Source organism: Lutra lutra, chromosome 8 (assembly GCF_902655055.1).
Source record: "Lutra lutra chromosome 8, mLutLut1.2, whole genome shotgun sequence".
Lineage (NCBI taxonomy): Eukaryota > Metazoa > Chordata > Mammalia > Carnivora > Mustelidae > Lutra > Lutra lutra.
This window is the reverse complement of record NC_062285.1, coordinates 101,618,506-101,639,788: the sequence shown is the minus strand read 5'-3', so window position 1 is coordinate 101,639,788 and position 21,283 is coordinate 101,618,506. Positions and strand designations below refer to the sequence as shown.

Below are 21,283 nucleotides of genomic sequence, written 5' to 3'. Positions count from 1 at the left end.
AACCCTAATCCAAAATAGACTAGGGGCACCTGGCTGGCTCATTCAGTATAACATGTTACTCTTGATCTCAGGGTCATGAGTGTAGGCCCCACAATGTTTGTAGGGCTTACTTAAAAAAAAGAATACCATAGTCTATAGCCTGTAATATAGAAAAAATCTAATTGTATTTACTTCCTCTTTGTATCCATATTTTCCTATACTTAATGCTTAGTATATAATAGCAAGGATAATCTTTTGTTTTTTTAAGGCTTCTTTTCAAAACATAAAAAAAGATCATTTCACTCACTTGTTTAAGACTTTCCATTGCCTTGACCATTACTTAGGATAAGTTCCAAAATCCTTAAGATGCTATTTGGTGTAGCTGTCACCTAACTTTCCACTTGAACTCCTATCTCTTACCAGTTATGCATTTCTCAAACATGCTAAACTCATTCCAAGCTCAAAGGTTTTGTATATGCTCTTATTTCTATCTGAAATATTTAGTCATCTTCAGGCCAAATGCCACTTTCTCTTACAACAACCCTGCCTATATTCCATCTGCTTATTTTGCCTTATGTTTTATGGCATATTTTATTATCTAATTAAATGTTATTTATTTATGTGTTTATTTATTGTTTGTCTCCCTTCCAAGACTACAAACTAAATATGGTCAGCCTTTTTTGGTCTTGTTGGTAGACAAATCTGTGCCTTGTATAGAGGTGTTGAGTGCATTAATGAAGACTAGTGCCTCGGAGGAAACCTCTTTCCTCCTTTAAATCAGTACCAAGTTCCCTAAATTTTCAATACCAATTAGCAGTTAACTTTCAAAAGTTTCTCCCTATAACAGATAGCATCCCAATGCTTTCATTCTGTAGGAATGAAAGGAAGCCTAAGAAGTTATAAAATGATGCTACGTCTTGGACTTGTTTTGTATGACTGTGTTCAGGGTCACAAAACAGGGTCAGGAAGAGGATTTCTGAGTGTAATTTGATTTACATCATAGTTCTCTTATTTTCCCTAACCAGAGGAATACAATCAGTAATCAGTAACTAATGTGTTTTTTTGTTTGTTTGTGTTTTCTTTTTGGTTAGTATCAGAGCATTTTATTTGGCAGAAATTCTTTCTTAATCCTAGCATGTAGTTGTTCTTTTTACTGCTTTCTTGACATGTTGATTAGGATATTTTCTCACTTGATTGGACATTTTAATAATATTACTTATAATATAATCTTGACCTATAACACAACTTCAGATTTTCCAAAAAATTCTCTAGCGCTGGAGGCTATTTTGGAAGGTAGTTATTTCCCATCATAGGAAGGTATTCAGGTGTAGAGTAAATAATCACATGGTAAGTAAGGAGAAAGAATTCAAATTTAAATTTCTTTTCAGTGTACCAGAATTCATTGTTTATGCACCACACCCAGTGCTCCATGCAATACATGCCCTCCTTAATAACCATCACCAGGTTTATCCAACCCCCATCCGTCTCCCCTCCAAGACTCTTGGTTTGTTTCTCAGAGTCCATAGTCTCTCATGCTTCATCTCCCCCTCCAATTTACCCCAATTCACTTTTCCTTTCCTTCTCCTAATGTCCTCCCTGTTTTTCTTTATGCTCTATGAGTAAGTGAAACCATATGATAATTGACTTTCTCTGCTTGATTTATTTCATGCAGCATAATCTCCTCCCGTCCATGTTGATACAAAAATTGGGTATTCATCCTTTCTGATGGAGGCATTATATTCCATTATATATATGGACCATATCTTCTTTATTCATTCGTCCACTGAAGGGCATCTAGGTTCTTTCCATGGTTTGGTGATTGTGGCCATTGCTGCTATGAACATTGGGGTACATATGGCCCTTCTTTTCACTACATCTGTATCTTTGGGGTAAATACCCAGTAGTGCAATTGCAGGGTCATAGGGTAGCTCTATTTTTAATTTCTTAAGGAATCTCCACACTGTTTTGCAAAGTGGCTGCACCAACTTTCATGTTCACCAACAGTGTAAGAAGCTTCCCCTTTCTCCACATCCTTTCCAACACTTGTTGTTTACTGTCTTGTTAATTTTTGCCATTCTAACTGGTGTAATGTGGTATCTCAATGAGGTTTTAATTTGAATTTCCCTGATGACTAGTGATGATGAACATTTTTTCATGTGTCTGTTAGCCATTTGTATATCTTCTTTGGAGAAGTGTCTGTTCATATCTTCTGCCCATTTTTTCACGTGATTATCTATTTTTTGGGTGTTGAATTTGAGGAGTTCTTTATAGATCTTGGATATAAGCCCTTTGTCTCTAGTGTCATTTGTGAATATCTTCTCCCATTCCCTGGGTTGCCTCTTTGTTTTGTTGACTGTTTCCTTTGTTGTGCAGAAGCTTTCTATTTTGATCAAGTCCCAAAAGTTCATTTTTGCTTTTGTTTCCTTTGCTTTTGGAGACACGTCTTGAAAGAAGTTGCTGTATCCGGTGTCAAAAAGGTTACTGGCTATGTTCTCCTCTAAGATTTTGATAGATTCCTGCCTCATGTTGAGGTCTTTCATCCATTTTGGGTTCAACTGATTCAGAAAAAACATTTGACAAATACAGCATCTGTTCCTGATTAAAATTCTTCAGAGTATAGGGACAGAGGGAACATTCCTTAACTTCATAAAATCTATCTATGAAAAACCCACAGAGAATATAATTTTCAATGGGGAAAAGCTGACAGCCTCCCCTTTGAGATCAGGAACACGACAAGAATGCCCACTCTCACCACTGTTGTTTAATATAGTACTAGAAGTCCTAGCAACAGCAATCAGACAACGAAAAGAAATACAAGGTATTCAAATTGGCAAAGAAGAAGTCAAACTCTCTTTGTTCACCAATGGCATGAAACTTTTTATGAAAAACCCAAGACTTCACCCCCAAACTACTAGAACTCGTACAGCAATTCAGTAATGTGGCAGGATACAGAATCAATATACAGAAATCAGTTTCTTTCTTATACACTAGCAATGAAAATATAGAAAGGGAAATTAGAGAATCGATTCCATTTACTATAGCACCAAGAACCATAAGATACCTTGGAATAAACCTAACCAAAGAGGCAAAGGATCTGTACTCGAGGAACTACAGAACACTCATGAAAGAAATTGAAGAAGACACAAAAAGATGGAAGAACATTCCATGCTCATGGATCGGAAGAATAAACATTGTTAAAATGTCTATACTGCCCATAGCAATCTATACTTTCAATGCCATCCCGATCAAAATTCTACCAGCATTTTTCAAACTGCTGGAACAAATAATCCCAAAATTTGTATGGAACTAGAAAAGACCTCAAATCACTAAGGAAATGTTGAAAAAGAAAAACAAAGCTGGGCGCATCACGTTGCCTGATTTCAAGCTTTACTACAAAACTGTGGTCACCAAGACAGCATGGTACTGGCACAAAAACAGATACATAGACTGGCACAAAAACAGGTACATAGAGAGCCCAGATATGGATCCTCAACTCTATGGTCAAATAATCTTCGACAAGGCAGGAAAAAATATACAGTGGAAAAAAGACAGTCTCTTCAATAAATGGTGCTGGGAAAATTGGACAGCTATGTATAGAATGAAACTCGACCATTCACTTACACCATTCACAAAGTTAAAATTCTTTAAGGAAGTAATCCTTGGCTAATTTGTATGTTAAATCAATATGCACAGAATATGACTTTTTTCATTATAGAATTGAAACTATTTCAATTTAAAATCTTTAGTATCTTACATTTAATTCTTTTACAGTGCACAAAGACATTTAGAAGAGTATTTTGAAAGTTAGGAAAACTTAACCTTAACCTTTTATATTCTTTTTAAAATTTAAAACAACTTACCCTGGTGCATAGTTGCATATGAAAATTACTGCATATCTAATACGTCCAACTCTTGTACATGAAGTAGCAGCACAACCAACTTTGTAAGATGTGTCCCAAACAAGCTAAAATAAAATTTTCAAAGGAAACAAAATTTGATTCTGAACATTTACTGACATGTTATAAACAATAATATATTCAATTCACAAGGAACTGTTAACCAAGCAATTTAAGGAATATGAAGTATTCTCTATTTGGATGCAGGTAGAGAATTATCAATAGATTTAGGGAAGCATTTCCCAAGCTCTATTTAGAGAAACCTTTAGCAGGTTCTGCCTTAGGATAAAGAGTTTGAGAAACACTGATCCAGAGAGTTTTACACCTTCAATCAATTTTCAAACTCCTGTTGAATCTGAGAGTTCTAGGTTATTGACAGAGAGGAACAAGGAAAAGAGGTTTTGGAATACTGGAAGTTGTGACTAGAAAGGAGAAAAATGACATCAAGATTATAGAAAGGAAGGAAAAGTAATATAAGAGTAGAGGGTAACTGAATGCAGTCAGCATTTCTCTTTTGTTGAGAAAATTCCATTATAAAATAAAATAGAGTCTGGACCTGCAATTTAAAAAAATGTATAAAAGAGCTGGTTTCTATAAAAAGAAAAACAGGTCTTGAATTGGAGTGACAATATGAGAATGATTGAAGATATTCCAGAAATTCTCTGTAGGGCTTTAGTATTTCAAATACTTCCACATAACAAAAAAAGTACTTGTTTTGTCTGTTAACATCTGTGGAAGAGAGAAACAGTTTCTGGTTTCCTTTTCTCTTTATCCCAAGCTTTAGAGGTTTTAAAAAATGAGAATTAAAAAATAAAGAATAAATAAAGAAAAAGATAAAAGAATAAAGAATAAAAAAAATGAGAATTTAAAAAAAAAAAAGAATTGGGGCGCCTGGGTGGCTCAGTGGGTTAAAGCCTCTGCCTTCGGCTCAGGTCATGGTCCCAGGGTCCCAGGGTCCTGGGATCGAGCCCCGAGTCCGGCTCTCTGCTCAGCGGGGAGCCTGCTTCCCTTCCTCTCTCTCTGCCTGCCTCTGCCTACTTGTGATCTCTGTCTGTCAAATAAATAAATAAAATCTTAAAAAAAAAAGAATTAAAAAAATTCTTATGGTTTCACTTACTTGTGGAGCATAAGGAATAACACGGAGGACATAGGGAGTTGGAGAGGAGAAGTGAGTTGGGGGAAATCGGAGGGAGATGAACCATGAGAGACTGTGGACTCTGAGAAACAAACCAAGGGTTTTAGAGGGGAGGGAGTGAGTGGGGGGGTTGAGTGAGCCTGGGGGTGGGTATTAAGGAGGGCACGTATTGCATGGAGCACTGGGTGTGGTGCATAAACAATGAATCTTGAACACTGAAAAAAATTAAATTAAAAAAAGCGATTCTTAAAGAAACAAAGTGATATATTAAAAGAATAGAGAAGAGAATGTCAGCAGTAGTTGAAATGGAGTTAAGCAGGCCAAAAACAGGAAACAAAAATCTCTAGGATACCAGAATTAAAGAGGAAAAAATAACAGGAGAAGATCATGGAGTAGACTTGGTTAATTTACTGGGATTATTAAAATCGTTTATTAAGGAGTCTGACCTTGATATGAGCAATACAATGGAGAACCACTCTAACTTTCCCGAAGAAAGAATGGATCAAACAGCTTTGAAACACGATTCATTCGATGGAACTTAGATACGAATTTAACATGACAAAATCATAGGATTTTAAGTTCTGCATAAAACATGACATCATAGTCTATTGATTGAAAAATAATCATCTCCTTTTTTTTTTTTGAAAAATAAATTATCTCTTAAACCAGCTTGGAAGTTAATCCAATTATTTCTTGATTCCTGATACAAATATTTATGGAAAACCAAAATAATGTTATGTTCTTGTTATGTTGAGAATTTATGGATAAGATAACTCTCTGTACTCAGTGTAGTATATAGATTATAAATAATGTGACAGTCAAATAATAAGTATATAGAGAGGAAATAACAAGTGGTTCAGTATTGCTGGAGTATAAAGTGTAAAGGTGGATTGTTAGACAAGACAGGAAAATAACGCTATTAATTTGCACTTAAAATGTTTTAATCAACCAGCTATATAGTAGTATGTGTACAGATCTGTGCAAAAAATATGAAGTTCTTTACTTATGTTTATAGTCAATAATTTAAAAATAATTTTTATTTGTTAGTTTCTTCCTTTTCCAGAGTGTATTACTTTTAGAAAAGCACCTTTCATTTTTGGGTATGGAAATGAGATTTACTACATTTAAAGGAATGTTTTAACTGTATGGTTCACATAATAGATGCAATCACAGACATTTTGAAGATCCAGGACTAATTAGAATTTTGATTCTATTAGAATTAGTAACTTTACCATTTGAGGTTATTTATAAAGTTGAAACATAATCAAAACTTCGTAGAAAGCAATTAAGGAGTCTATTGAATTAATATAAAAATTAGATACCTGTTTATAATTAGAACAGTCACTAGAGCAACTGTCATTTTCAAAATTGTACATTTTCCTCTCTTCATACCAACTTCTGATAGCAATACTTGCAGTGAATTCATTTTCAGGTCCAACCCACATATTTTCACCAATACCATTAAATACAGGATGGGCCATGTTTAGTTCTTCTAAATGATTATTATTTTCAAGGACACATTTTTTCCCCCATGCTCTAGCAGTCCGTGACAAAGCTACATCCCAAGTCTGAAAAAAATGCAAAAAGCAAAGAAAAAATAATAATAATGAGCATTTTGTTTCTTGTTCTCTAAATTGCTTTCCTTGAGTTCTCATATTCTGTTTAAGGAAAACAATTCAAACTTTGTGCTTATGAGCTTGTTGGTAGAATTTCTATGGGAGAAAATGTTCTTGAGTTAATCATAAATGAAATAACTATTTCCTGAGGCAAAGGACTATCTATATAATTGTAATTTAAAAATCATATTGTTAGATGATGCAAATGGTTATATACTCTAACATGTATTCTGTTCAGAATATATACTTTTAATCTCATTCCTTTTCTACATAATAATACAATAATTTAAAGTATTCATCTAAGAACTATTTATTGAATACTGAGTATATGCAAACTATTGTAATGCGGGGAATAAAATACAAAGTCAGGCATAAATTTTGTCTTCTATATTTTATAAATATAAAATTTTAACACATAGTTGTACTTGCTGAATATTATAAAAGAGGCACATGTCAAGTTTTGTGGGTAGTCTCAGAAATGTAAGAAAATATCACAAGATACTGTTCCCTTGCTACCTATCTAGAAATATTCAGAAATGTGTAATTTTATCACTATTTTGAGACTCATTAAATTCACTGTACATTTAGATAAATCAACAAAAAAGTTGTAAAATCAAAATGCTTTGTACATGCTACAATATATCTGAAAATAAACGTTTCTAAAAACTAATACCAAGATTTCCTTTGAGTTTTCTTAGTTAATTTCATAGATTATACATATAGAAAATATAGAAAATAAATATTTCTTTAGAATATCCCTCACACTTTCCTCCCCAAAGGTAAAAATTGTTTAAAAAAATTGCTTATGTATACATTTCTCTATCTCTGTATATATACATATACAAACATATTCAAATATAAAATATAAGCGGGGATGTTGTAGGTAGGTATTGGGTGATTTTTTTTCTCTACAATTGTAATCATGCCATACACAATATAACTGGCCTTCAACTTCGCAGTTTTCACTTAAGAGAGATTGTTCCATTTTAGCATAACTAGATCTATCCAAGTTTAACAAAGTCAGCACAGTATTATTCCCCAATATGGATATTTTATAATACCTGTTACCATCCCCCTATTAATGGCCTTTTAGACAGCTTTCCATCTGCAAACAATGCTCCAAGGACTATCCTTCTATTGCTTCGTTTTGCATATAGTTTATATATCACATGCTTACTATGTACTAGTCCCTATTCTAAGTGTTTTCTAAGCATTATTTCACTCAATGTTCACAATAATCCCATGAGTTATGCATAATTATTGCTTTTATCTCACAAAGGAAGTAACTAAAACACAAAAAAAGTTAAGTAGTTTACTTATAGCTACTTAGAGTCAGTAAACTGTGGAGCCTGGATTTAAATCCAAGAAGTCTAACTCTCAAGTCCAAGTTTGTAAGCATTTAGTTATTGCTTCCCATGACTGTGTTATGGGAAAATACCTTATAATACACTGTTAGTATTTGCTTAATTTGGCATAGTCCTTTACAAGAGCAATTGCTATATATCATATAAATTTAAAATATCATACCCTTAATTTATTTATCCTATTTCTCGAATTTGTCTAAGGAGCTAACCCAGAAGGAAGAAAAAACTTATGTCTATGGAAACAGTCCTTGTAATATCATTTAATAATATAAATTGGAAGCTCCTAATTGCCTGGTAAGAGAATATTTATTTAAATGATAGTCACAAAGACCAGTAGCAAGAGAACAGTTGATGAGGTATAAAATGGAAATAAGAGGGGAAAATGGAAGAAAAAGGAAGAATAACATTGTAAGGGAATGCAAAATCAAGGCCAGAGCTGGGATGAGGTGACTGAGACAATCCCTCAGCTGAGTACTTCTACAAATCCCAGTACTGTGCAAAATCTTGGCAATAACCGTGTGTCACAGTGACATGTTTTTTATGTGAGGGTATTTTTTTTAAACCCAAACTAAAAGTGCTGTTCCCTGCGATTCGTCAACCTCAGTGAAGCAGTGCCCGGGTTCTGAGGCTGAGGGGTGGCATTGTGACAAGGAGGTTGTTGGTTTGGGCAACTGCCTTAGAGCCTCACCATGAAGCGCAAGTTAGACCCTCGGGGGAGGACGTTGCCCCGGAGCTCATTGTGGAGGTTCACGTACTCATTGATAAAGTGTACATCCTCTTCATGAGGAAGTGTCGCGTTCAAACCGAAATCCAGCAGTAGTAGCCACAGCCTCAAAACGCCTCCTCGCATCCGGGGAAGTGATTGGGCACACCATTCCCGCGCAAAGGGCCTTGGAGCCTCCATGGCCCACCCGTCGCAGACAGGCCAGTGCGCACGCGCCAGCCCGCCCCTACCAAGCCACACCCCGACCCACGCAAGCTGGGCCTGCTTTCGGAGGAGCTTAGGGAGAAGCGGGAACGGAAGTCCTAGGTTTGGGGGCAGAAAGTCATAGCAATCTGCAGAACTAACCGAAGAAAGGCTTGAGTTAAAGGAGTACAGGCTTTTCACTAAACTACGCTAACTAAATATGGGGTGCCTGGGTGGCCTAGTGGGTTAAAGCCTCTGCCTTTGGCTTGGGTCATGATCCCAGTGTCCTGGGATCGAGTCCTGCATCGAACCCCGCATTGGGCCCTCTGCTCAGCGGGGAGCCTGCTTCCTCCTCTCTCTCTCTCTCTCTTTGCCTGCCCCTCTGCCTCCTTGTGATCTCTCTCTCTGTCAAATAAAAAAATAAAATCTTTAAAAAAAAAATAAAAACAAAAACTAATTATCCAGAGTTGATTTCTGATACCACATGTTGTGTCATCGTTTATTAATGAGCCATCTGTACTGAATGCCAGTTGCTGAATAATGAACATGTTTGAGGAACTTTCTAATTATGCAAGGGGAAATGAGCATTCTTCTTTGATACTATTGAAAATTCAGTAGATCTTTTAATTCCATTCTTGCCTCTTGAGTTGAAAATTTAGTGCGGGATGCACCCTTTCTTATCCTCATGGACAAAGGCACTTCTTCTTTAATTCGGATTTCCTCACTGAGATTTTTCTGTTAGTGTTTTAATAATCTTTTGTGAAGAACTACAGAATAAATGGAAGACTGGAAAGCTTAGCGTGTAGGGGGTAGAGTAAGGAACATCAAGTTCCCATAAGGTTAAAGTATTTTCATTTCATCTCAGCTGATCTGTATAGACAGCCTATAATATCAGAGTTAATCGTCTCTGACAAATTGTCTTGTTCACAGTTGGTAAGAACTCATTTTTTGTTTTCATTTATTTCTTTCAGACAAAATGGCTAGTGTCTTAGATTTTGGCTTGGTCTCTTTGCCTTCAAACATTTTGCTAAAGAAAACTTGCTTTGAGGAGTATAAGTTCTAGGCACAAAATAAAAGCACATATTTGGCTTGGGATACACATTTGCATATAACAAACTGTGCTCCATAGCATTAAAGAGGTACTTGAAATCACGAACACTGGGACAGAATTTTGCCACAAAGAAAGCATTGGCATCTGGCTGGTCAAAATATATTTAAAAATGTGCTTTAAAAAATTACAATGTACGGGGCACCTGGGTGGGTCAGTGGGTTAAGCCTCTGACTCTTGGTTTCTGCTCAGGTCATAATCTGGGATGGTGAGATCAAGTCTCAACTTGGGCTCCCCTCTCAATAGGGAGTCAGCTCGAGATTCTCTTCCTCTCCCTCTTCCCGTCCTGTCGTCGTCTTGCTCTGTCTCTCTTTCTCTCTAAAATAAATAATCTTTTAAAAAATGATGATGTATACAATTGAAAGCAGTAGACCTCACAAGATAGTTTCATTCATGCTGTTATACTTCTAATAAGTGTTTATTACCAGGCAATGTGTTAGATAATTGAGAAAGACCCAGACTCTGCTGCCAAATAGCCTATAGTTTAGAGAACTAGCAAATTGGTAACTCTTATAACATGTGATAAAAACAAAGCCAAAATGCTGTTGCAGCATGTATGGGACAATTAATACCCTTTTTGAGGACCATGGAAGCCTTTCTAGAGAACGTGACATCAAGAATGTGAAGCATACACATGACAGAGCATATTCTTTTTTTTTTTTTTTTTTTTAAAGATTTTATTTATTTGACAGACAGAGATCACAAGGAGGCAGAGAGAGAGAGGAGGAAGCAGGCTCCCTGCTGAGTAGAGAGCCCGATGCAGGGCTTGATCCCAGGACCCTGGGATCATGACCTGAGCCGAAGGCAGAGGCTTTAACCTACTGAGCCACCCAGGCGCCCCGACAGAGCACATTCTAAGCAAAGGGAAAAGAACATGTAAATATACCAGGAGATCTGAAAAGACTACAAGTGTTTTAGTACCAGTAGAGCATATTATAGGGATGGAGGTGGCATGTGGTGAAAGATGGAGTTCCTTTATTATGTTGGTACTGTTGTTAGATTATGAAAATTGCTGTACCAAGGCACAAGATAAATAGTATAATGCAATCTTAGATTAGGAAGAAATTTTAGACAATTTTACTAGTCCTATGTATTGGTCAGATGCTCTGACACATCACTAATAGGAGATCATTATACTTCTCCTTAAATAATTATACCAAGAAGGAAGTTACTGTCTCTTAGGCAACCTATTGCTGGACACCACACTCAGTCATAGGTATTTCTTTAGGACCTCCTATATGTCTGAGTCCCTGATAGGTGTTAGAGTTACAAATGCTGAACAAATTAAATATGTAGTCTATCCATATGAAGCTTTTAGTTATGGGTGATACAAATAAACTAATAATTATGATGCAGAATAGTAAATGCTATTTTTAAAAGACATTTTACTTATTTTAGAAAGAGAAAAAGAGAGAACATGAGCAGGGGAAGGGGCAAAGGGACAGGGAGATGAAGAAGTAGATTCCCCATTGAGTTTGGAGCCTGATGCTCGTTCCATCTCAGGACCCGGAGATCATGACTCCAGCTGATATCAGATGCTCAATCAACTAAGCCACCTAGGTGCCCCAGTAAATGCTACTTTTAGTTTATTTAAAAAATTCTTACTTTGTGACAGGCACTATTTTATTTTATTTTTAAATTTTTTTTATTGTGGTAAAATATACATTACCATAAAATTTACCATTTTAACCATTTTTAGTGTAAAATTCAGTGGCAGTTACATTCACAGTATAATTGTCACTAGTGTATATTGTATATTTGTCACTAGTGTTTCCAGAACTTATCTGGGGCTATTTTAAATGCTTGGAAAATATCAATTCATTTAAATCATAAATGCTTTAAGAAACAGACACTATGATTATCTGTTTTACAGATGGAAAACTCAGAAAAAGAGGTCATGTAATTGGTCTAAAGTCACCAGCCAGTAGAGCTAGTTTTTAAACCCAAGTGACTAAAATGGAAGTACAGAGAAAGGACCCATAAAACCAGGTAGCTTGTTTTGTGTAGAAAGAAGGTTGGGTTTGCTGAGAATGTTTTGCAAAATATTCAGTCTTTCGGTGAATTGGTCCACATCATGTACTCCATACAAGAAACATTTCAAATTACATTCTAAAATACATTTTTCAAAAAATTTAAAGGGGCATGTTATATTTGAGGATTATTTAACCACTGTTTAACATTTTATGTATTAAAATCACAGAGTCTATATCAGAGGCCTTGGGCAGGCTGTCCCATGATGGGACGCTTTGGCATGAAGACTAGTTTGAGTTCAAAAACAATCAAACCCCAGCAGATTCAGGAAAAGCTCTTTATCTTCCTGCAACGGTGAGGTATCTATAAAGAATTTAGATAGAGGACTGCTCCAGGAAGAGAGTTATTGCCATAGATTACTACATTATACTTTGAACTAGTTTTGATAGACAGGGAGGAACCTAGCAGGGTCTGTTTGATCAAAGTCTTCTATGTCCCCTTGTTCCTGAAAGGCCCAGCAAACATTTATTAAACATTTACTTTTTGATCTTCCTGTGAATTGCACTCCTTCTCTTTGAGATCCAGATCTCTGTCCCCTTCTCCCTAGTTCAGAATGATATATATACCTTATTTTGCCTGTCTTTGGAATTTCTATTTCTGTTTGGATTCCCCATACATACAAAATCAAGTTTGATTTTCTTTTGTTAATCTGTCTCAGGACAATTTAATTCTTAGTCCAGTCAGAAGGACCATGAATAGGAAGGAAATTCTTCTCCTCAGTGGTACTAAAAGATGTGTTCATTTTCTCATAAGTTCTTATAGCTTGTGACTTTTTGAACTTTGAAATTTTAGCCTATTCATCGAGCCCTCAAAGAGTTTTAACTTGTTTAATCTTGAAAGTGGTGATATAATTTAACTCATTAAATTTCTTGAAGGCATTGGAATTGTTAAAGTGTATTGACAGAATCATCTATTTCTTTACAAGCAATGTGAAAAATAAATTATCACTAAATTATTTATTTTACTAAAGTTCTGCTGCACATATTCTTTTTGAATACTGATTTACTTTTCTGTTGTGTCTACAGAGATATTGTCTTCACTTGAAAAGTATGGGTAATTTTAGGATACAGACTTTCAGCCTCTTGCTTATCTCAGATGTCTTTGGGTTGTTTTCAGTTTCTGTACATTGTGCTTGAAATTTTAGGGGAAAATACTCTAATTCTATACTCTGATTTTGATAAAAACTAACAAGTTTAAAAATACATTTTTTATGTACACTTAAGAAGAATGATCATGCAATAGGCCAAAGATTATTTTGTTGTCCGTAGAGATATTATTGAGGAGACATGCTGTTTTTACTTTACTCTTATTCTTTCACTTTTATGTCAGTCTTCACTTGATAGATCTGTTCTATAATTCCAAAAATTCAAATTATAATAATGAGAACCAAAACAAAATGATGCACAAATAAGATGAACATTCCCAAATGGAAAGATGGATGTTAGTTCATTAAAATATAAATAGAGAACAACTGAGAAAGGTATCGGCTAGATAAATATCAAAGCATTAAAATCATGGATGTACCATCAAGATACAGTTAGGAATCATTTAAAATTCCTAAGAAAATGAACAACACAATTAGAAAAATAAAGGGGATAAGTAGGCAATTGACAAAAAAAAAAAAAAAGGGCCAGAAACTGTGGAAATTTCATGCTACATCTATCATTCTCACATATAGATAAAATTTTACTGTATATAACCAGCTTCCAGGATGAGTTTAGGCCTCAGGAAATAAAATATAGTATACCTCTATCTAAAAGTCAAAGGCATAAAATTGAACATAAATCTGGGAATATTTATATGAAATTTTGACTCCTAAATTTATATTACTTCTGTATTCTTGAGGTCAGTATTTATTTAGAGTGGTTGTATATATGCAATGACTCCTCGGACTCCTTGACCAAAGGAGAGTCTTCCCTCACACCATCTTAACTCTCAAAAAATATATTTGTAAATCTGAATGAAGTTTATAAAAATATGTTTAAACCTATTAGTAGTTCAAGAAATGAAAAGTAATAGCATCTACCTCACAGGATTAAGAGGACTATATAATTATATGTGAAGCACTTAGTGCTTGGCACATTGTAAACCTTACTTAGTGTTAGGTATTACTATTATTAAATTAATACTATTAATAAACCCACTACCTCATTTTTACTTATATTGACAAGAACTAAAATAAATTTTTAACCAATAGTATGGTGTCAGACATGTTATGCATTTTTAATACATATTGAGTTATTTTGATAAGGAGCAAATCCAGTGTGTACAGGTGAGTCCTTGGCATTTTTTGACAGGGAGCAATGGCAAGTGGTATATAGCTTTCCTGAGGAAAAATGGGAGTTCTACAGGGAGTGATGATTTGGGGATTTGTTTATTTCTTTTGTTGCAGTATATCAACCTGCATAGATTTAATTACAGAGTATATTACCTGGTTTTAACTAAGCCAACCATTACCAAATGATCACATGTCTTGCTGAAAGGAAATTGCAGATTAATTATAGTTGTAAAGACACAAGTGCAAACAAACAGTTTCAGTTGATTCTTTAAAAAAAAATTATTTGTCAGAGAGAGAGAAAAAAAGAGAGAACAAGCAGGGGGAGTGGCAGGCAGAGGGAGAAGCAGGCTACGGGCTAAGCAAGGAGCCTGATGAGGGACTCAATCCAGGACCCTGGGTTCATGAACTGAGCCTATGACAGATGCTTAACTGACTGAAGCACCCAGGTATCCCGAGTATCAGTTGATTCTTACCATCCTCCTGGCACAAACCTCTCTTTAGCACTTATTTTTTAATTCATTATTATGTGATCCCTTTCAGGTTCAGTTTTTGAGTATTTAAAATATATATTGCTCTATTATACAACTACACATAATACATGTAATTAGATGATATATGTATACTTTTTTAAAAAGATTTTAATTTATTTGACAGAGAGAGAGAGATCACAAGTAGGCAGAGAGGTAGGTAGAGAGACAGGGAGAAGCAGGCTCCCCACAGAGCAGAGAGCCCTATGTGGGGCTCAATCCTAGGACCCTGAGACCACGACCCAAGCTGGCAGCGGAGGCCCAGCCCACTGAGCCACCAGGACAGAGTCACCAACTCCCTGACTTGTTAAGGAATGCCCTGGGTTTAGTGTGTTTTTCTGTGTCCTTGAAAACTCCTCAGTCCCAGGCAAAGCAGGACTGTTGAGCAGTCTGTCTATCTGTATATTTTACTGATAAGGATGCATAATCAAAAAACTGTAGAGACTGCTGTTTAAATCCATCTGTTTCTGATCCTTCCCAGAGGGTAGGAATGTGATAAACCTGGCCCAGCTACGACTGATGAGTCTGATGAGTTTACTGCCAAGTGATTAGTCAAATTTGTGGGAATTTCGAACATAGCTAGTAGGAGAAGAGGATCCCCCGAAAAGAATGCACTGTTTAAATTCTGAGTTAACTGCCTTCAGTAAATTGAAAAGGCCAAACCCAGAGCAGTTTGTATAGTAATGGCAAACTGAGTGAAATGAGGGTTAATTACTTAAGGTCACTATTAAGAACAAGATTTTCTCTGGGCGCCTGGGTGGCTCAGTGGGTTAAGCCGCTGCCTTTGGCTCAGGTCATGATCTCAGGGTCCTGGGATCGAGTCCCGCATCGGGCTCTCTGCTCAGCAGGGAGCCTGCCTCCCTCTCTCTCTCTCTCTTTGCCTGCCTCTCTGTCTACTTGTGATCTCTCTCTGTCAAATAAATAAATAAAATCTTTAAAAAAAAAACAAAAACAAGATTTTCTCAGAGTAAAAGAATTGCAAATGATGTCAGGCCTCCCAACATGTCCTTTGAAGAGTCTGGATATGATCATAAGGAATAGAAAAGACAACTCCTTGACCCAGAATTTTTCTTCTTGCCAATGAGAGGAAGCCCCACTCAGAAAGGCAGAGGCACTCCAACTACCGAGCTTCTGTTCACACTTCAGTGTAGAGAACTCTGCAAATAGAGACCCCTTTTCTAAGAAATACCACTATTTGCAAGTTTCCATAGGAGTGCCAATTTAATATTCTGAGAACTATTTCTTCAAAATCAGAGAATATAATCTATAAAAATTAATTTTTTATGTGTTCTGTAGAACTTAAGTTAATCTGATTTAAGGAAACATGCTTTTGGATGAATAAGGTGTCTGAAGAAGATAAGGAGATGATTATATTAAAAATCAGAGGATATTTTAATTATTCATGAAAAAATTTAATTCAAAAAATCCATGAAGACAACACAAAATATATGTATATGTGTCAGCTTACCTTTCGCTTATTTCAAACTGCAAGTTAAGGAGTAATTATGGATCTGAATTTTTAACAATGCAATAGTTAAATAGCAGTAATTTACCAAAAAGATAATGATTCCATAAAGATGATGACAAAGAGTAGTGTGATGGTTAATTTTAAATGTATCAGTATGGCTAGACTGTTGTGACACTCTGTCAGTGTGGCTAGACTATGATGGCAAGTGTTTGGTGAAGCACTAATCTAGCTATTGTTGTAAAGTTATTTTTTAGGTATGATTAACTTTACAATCAGTTGACTTTAAATAAAACAGATTACCCTCCATGTGAGGGTGGGCTGCATCCAATCAGTTGAGGGCATTTAGAGCAAAGAGATTTCCTGAAGAAAGAATTCTGCTTTCCGATTGCAGCATAGAAATTCTGCCTGATTTCTAAGACCTCAGACACAAGACTGCAACAGCAACTCTTACTTGAATTTCCACCCTGCCAACTTGCCTTACAGATTTCAGACTTGCTAGCTTATGGTCATGTAAGCCAATTCTATTGAATCTTTCCCCTCTCTTTGTCTCTGTCTCTCTCTGTTGGTTCTGTTTTTCTGGAGAACCCTAATACAAACAGATTTGAAATATAAAATCATTTGGCTTTTTTTTTTTTTTTAAGAATAGCAATAATCATCCAGATATGTGGAGATTCTTAGATATTTAGCAATATAAACAAAATAACTCTCAATCATGTTAAAAATACATTTGGGGGTGCCTGGATGGCTTAGTGAGTTAAGCATATAATTCTTAATTTCATCTCAGGCCATGATTTCAGGGTCATGAAATCAAGTTCTATGTCAGACCCCATGCTGAGCATGGAGTCTGCTTAACATTCTCTCTCTGCTCCTCTCCTGCTTGCTCTCTCTCTCTCTTTAAAAAAAAATGTCTGTTTAAAAATATATTTTAAAATGATTTTTAATATTTATATCTGAGGAGGTTGGTGATTGCTTTAGTTGAGAAGAAAAAGATCTAGATAGTTTAGCCCATAGAAGTCAACAATTCAACATAACTGATTTTTGAAACTGAATTAATTGAATAGTTTCTTTTGTTTTTTTTTTGTTTGTTTTTTTGTCTTCAGACAAAAAAAAATGGCAGAATTGACTGATTCTTTGGTTTGTAGAGGTGGTGTTAACTCTACTCCAGTTGTGTAGGTTTTAAAAGTTATACAGTCTGTATCCTGTTATTTTATGAGGTCACATTTTAAAATAAAATCTAAAAGAACATACATTTACCTTTCAGAGGTTTAAAATTTAATTGATTTCCCTTTAATCAATTAAATTAATTAAATCAATTAATCAATTTAATCTTTTCCCGTCCATTTCTCCAACTATTGTATGACATTACATGCTATCTGAAACTTTCCTTAATAACATTTTTTTTCTGAATAATGTTAATTGTATTCTTAAAGGAAACTACTGGAATATAAGGAAAATGCCTAATATCTGAAATGTTCTTTAAGTGTCCTATAATTAAAATGACAATCTAGGGCGCCTGGATGGCTCAGAGGGTTAAGCTGCTGCCTTGGCTCAGGTCATGATCTCAGGGTCCTGGGATCGAGCCCCCATATCAGGCTCTCTGCTCAGCAGGGAGCCTGCTTCCTCCTCTCTCTCTCTGCCTGCCTCTCTGCCTACTTGTGATCTCTCTCTGTCAAATAAAGAAATAAAATCTTAAAAAAAATTAAAAAAATAAAATGACAATCTAGAAAACTAGAGAGTGGGACTCTTGATGCAATGTAAAATTGTATTAAAAAAAAGAGAAACCTTAATTTTTTTCTTTTTTTACTGCTACCCTTCTATACTCAATACATCTTTTGTTAAAATCAGACATTAAATTTAGGTAACAGACAAGAGTGTAGAAGTTTTAAAGAATTAAACTGATGAGAATTTTATGTTTAGCCATAAAGTATTTATTGTCACATTTGAGAACTTTTCTTATATATAAATGATAATTAAAATAGTCTCAAGAAGAACAGAAACTAGGCACAATGGGTTACATGATATCTGCTGAGGTGCTGTCCCCTGTGGATTCCAATCTGGATAGTCTGTCAATAAAACACAACAGTTGAAAGCTCCATTTAGTTTCAAGGGGAGGAAGTAATTGAATCAATATTGAAATAGTTTGATACGTACTTTCAGATTCATCAAGCTCTTTATTACCTAAGGTAGACAAAAAAAAATTATAGAATTAAGGGCATTCACTTGCTTTTTTGGTTTTTTAAATAAGATAAACTTAGGAAACTTAGTTTGGCTTTAAACTTAGTTTAACTTAAGAAAATGAAAGCTTCCTCCCCAAATTCCACAGTGCTTAAAAATCTATACGATGCCCTCTACCAGAAAGTCATGTCAACAGATATTTCTAGAGAAGCTTTCGTGTTAAAGGGAAAAAAAAAAAAAAAACACTAAAATTGACAAAACTAAATAAAGTAATTGACTTTATTTGTAGCATTCTGCCATGTCCATTTAAATTCTGTGAAAAAGAATGTAATTCCCTCATGTTGACTTTTTGGTACCCAGAGCCCTCTATTAAATATCTCATTTATTTCTGGTGTGGCTCCTGCTCCAAAGTTTGCTCTGTGTCTTTTCGTCATTAAATTTTTTCCCTCTATTTAACAAGATCCTACAGTTTGTTAAGAATTCATTTAATTCAATTCATTTATTCACTTTTTGAGTGTGTACTATGTATTGAACATAATTCTAGGCTTTAGATATAATAGTTATCAGGAAAAAATAAATTTTCCTTACAGAAAAGTAAGGGCAGAAAGTCTCTTGTTAATCTGCTCCCATCTTTCAAAAAGGAAGTCAACAAAACTAAAAATTGGCTTTATATAAACACTGAACAACAAAAAAAGAGGAAAGGCACAAATCAAAAGTCATAGGACTTAGATAAGTGGAACCATACCACAGCAAAGATGTTAATATTTATTTATTTATGTACTTATTTATTTAATGGAGAGAGACAGAGAGAGAGACAGAGACAGATAATGAGAGAGAACAGGAGCAGGGAGGAGAAGGAGAAGCAGACTTACTACTGAGCAGGGAACCTGATGCGGGGCTTGATTCCAGGACCCTGAGATCATGACCTAAGCTGAAGGCAGATACTTAATTGACTGAGCCACCCAGGCATCCCAAAGATGTTAATTCTTTACAAATATATTTATATGTAATTCCAACCAAAATTTCAAGGTCCTCTGTGGAACTAATAAACTTATCCCGTGGTTAATTGCAAGAGCAAAGGTTGAGGAAGAGCTGCATGATTTCTGAACAATTAGAAGAGAAACAAGTTGGGAACACATCCTACCAGGTAGCAAAGCTTATTGTAACCTTTGCAGCTTGTGTGGTGCTGTCTTGGAGATCCATTGTTGATAACTGCTTGAATCTTGGGATGGAGAAGCTCATGACAGAAAAAGTCCTCATTAAGTAAAAGCGGAAAATCCAGATAAAGTACAACAAAATGATGTTTAAGAACCCCAGAGATTTCCTAAAGCAACAAAAACTAGAGGGTCAGGATTTCAGCGCTGGAGATCCACAAACAATGGACTGACATTATGAAAGCTGATTCCCACCCCAGGAGCCATTTCATTTCATCTTGGGCCCAGGTCTAGGGCTGAAAATCTGGGCTTTGCCTGGGCAGAGGCTGATTTTGGGTAAACAGAAACCACTGGAGCTTTTGCTGGGCTTCTAAGACTAGATTGAGAAAATTGGAGAATCGAGTTCAAGATCCTGATGAAAGGGACACCTGGGTGGCTCAGTGGGTTAAAGCCTCTGCCTTTGGCTCAGGTAAAGGTACCAGGGTCCTGGGATCGAGTCCCGCATCGGGCTCTGTGCTCAGCGGGGAGCCTGCTTCCCTTCCTCTCTCTCTGCCTGCTTGTGATCTCCGTTTGTCAAATAAATAAATAAAATCTTTAAAAAAAAAAAAGATCCTGGTGAAAGGTAAAAGTGGAAGAATGAGTTCAAGATGGTCATTTTGCCCTCAAATTGTTTAATTTTGAAGCTATGAGGAACAGGAGGCTAAAATCCTAGGCTGAAAGCCTCTGGAAAGCAAAGCAGATTTTTCAGTAATCTCAGAATACTAAAGTAATGCAGATTAGAATTCAGAACCTCTTAGGGAAAGGCAACAGTGAACACATCAGTCTCTCAGTGGAAAGCCCTGTACGTCTATGCCCTTGGAACAGAGACAGAGGTAGACCAAGCCTTGCATGAATTCTAACCCAGGGTTGACTAATCTGTGTTTGGATTAAGGTGAACAACCTTGACTCTGTTCAGCAGAGGAAAAGGTAGAACTCCCTACATTTTGTTTTACACATGTTGTTAGATGCTTAATAGGCAACTTATTAGGCATACACCAAGTGTTTTTGCAGTATACTGCTGTGACACAAACTTCCAGAACAACGGCTTAAAACAATAAAGATTTATTATTATTTCTTACAATTATCTGGATTGGCTGGCTCTATAAGACAATTACTCTGCTCTATGTAGTGTCTTCAGGACTCAATGACATAATTGCATTTAGCTGGAGCTCAGATGGGGTTGAAATAGAAAATTGACCTCTCCTGTTCCAAGGCCTTTCTCCGTGTGACCTCTCCAGGGGGAGAGTGTGGAACTGAAATTCTGGGAGGATTCCAACAGAGCAAAAGCAGAAGCTGCAAGTCTCTTCTAAAGGGTAGGGCCAGAACTGGCATAATATCAAGACCTCTTTCAGGAGGAGGAGGAGAAATAGTCTCCACTTTTTTGGGAGGAGTGGCATATGTGTAAAGGAGGGGAGGAATCATTAGTGGCCATCTTTAAAGGTCATTCTCCACACCAAGAAACAGAGCATGTTACCAAAACTAAGAGAAAACAAAACAATCTTGAAACTAGAAACAGAACCACAGGTGATCGAGATGCTGGAGATAGCAGAAAGAGTTTGGAATGTTTGAGGCTGGTAATCATGGAACTTAGTGTGTCAAAGGGAGG

At 35.9% G+C, this 21,283-nt stretch overlaps 2 protein-coding genes across 2 annotated transcripts in view; both read right to left on the bottom strand.

The window, feature by feature from the left end:
* The window catches only part of GLIPR1L2 (GLIPR1 like 2), a 30,731-nt gene extending 21,828 nt beyond the window's left edge, over positions 1–8,903 (bottom strand). Inside the window, exons 1-3 of the mRNA XM_047742362.1 lie at positions 8,679–8,903; positions 6,333–6,578; positions 3,840–3,943 (exon numbers count right to left, since the gene is read on the bottom strand). Coding sequence (XP_047598318.1) covers positions 3,840–3,943; positions 6,333–6,578; positions 8,679–8,894 — 566 coding nt within the window. The 5' untranslated portion in view covers positions 8,895–8,903. The remainder of the gene's footprint in view (positions 1–3,839; positions 3,944–6,332; positions 6,579–8,678) is intronic.
* A 9,327-nt stretch (positions 8,904–18,230) lies between these two features.
* GLIPR1L1 (GLIPR1 like 1) overlaps positions 18,231–21,283 on the bottom strand; it is a 33,042-nt gene continuing 29,989 nt past the window's right edge. Inside the window, exons 5-6 of the mRNA XM_047742605.1 lie at positions 18,461–18,487; positions 18,231–18,372 (exon numbers count right to left, since the gene is read on the bottom strand). Of these exons, the coding sequence (XP_047598561.1) occupies positions 18,263–18,372; positions 18,461–18,487 (137 nt within the window). The 3' untranslated portion in view covers positions 18,231–18,262. The remainder of the gene's footprint in view (positions 18,373–18,460; positions 18,488–21,283) is intronic.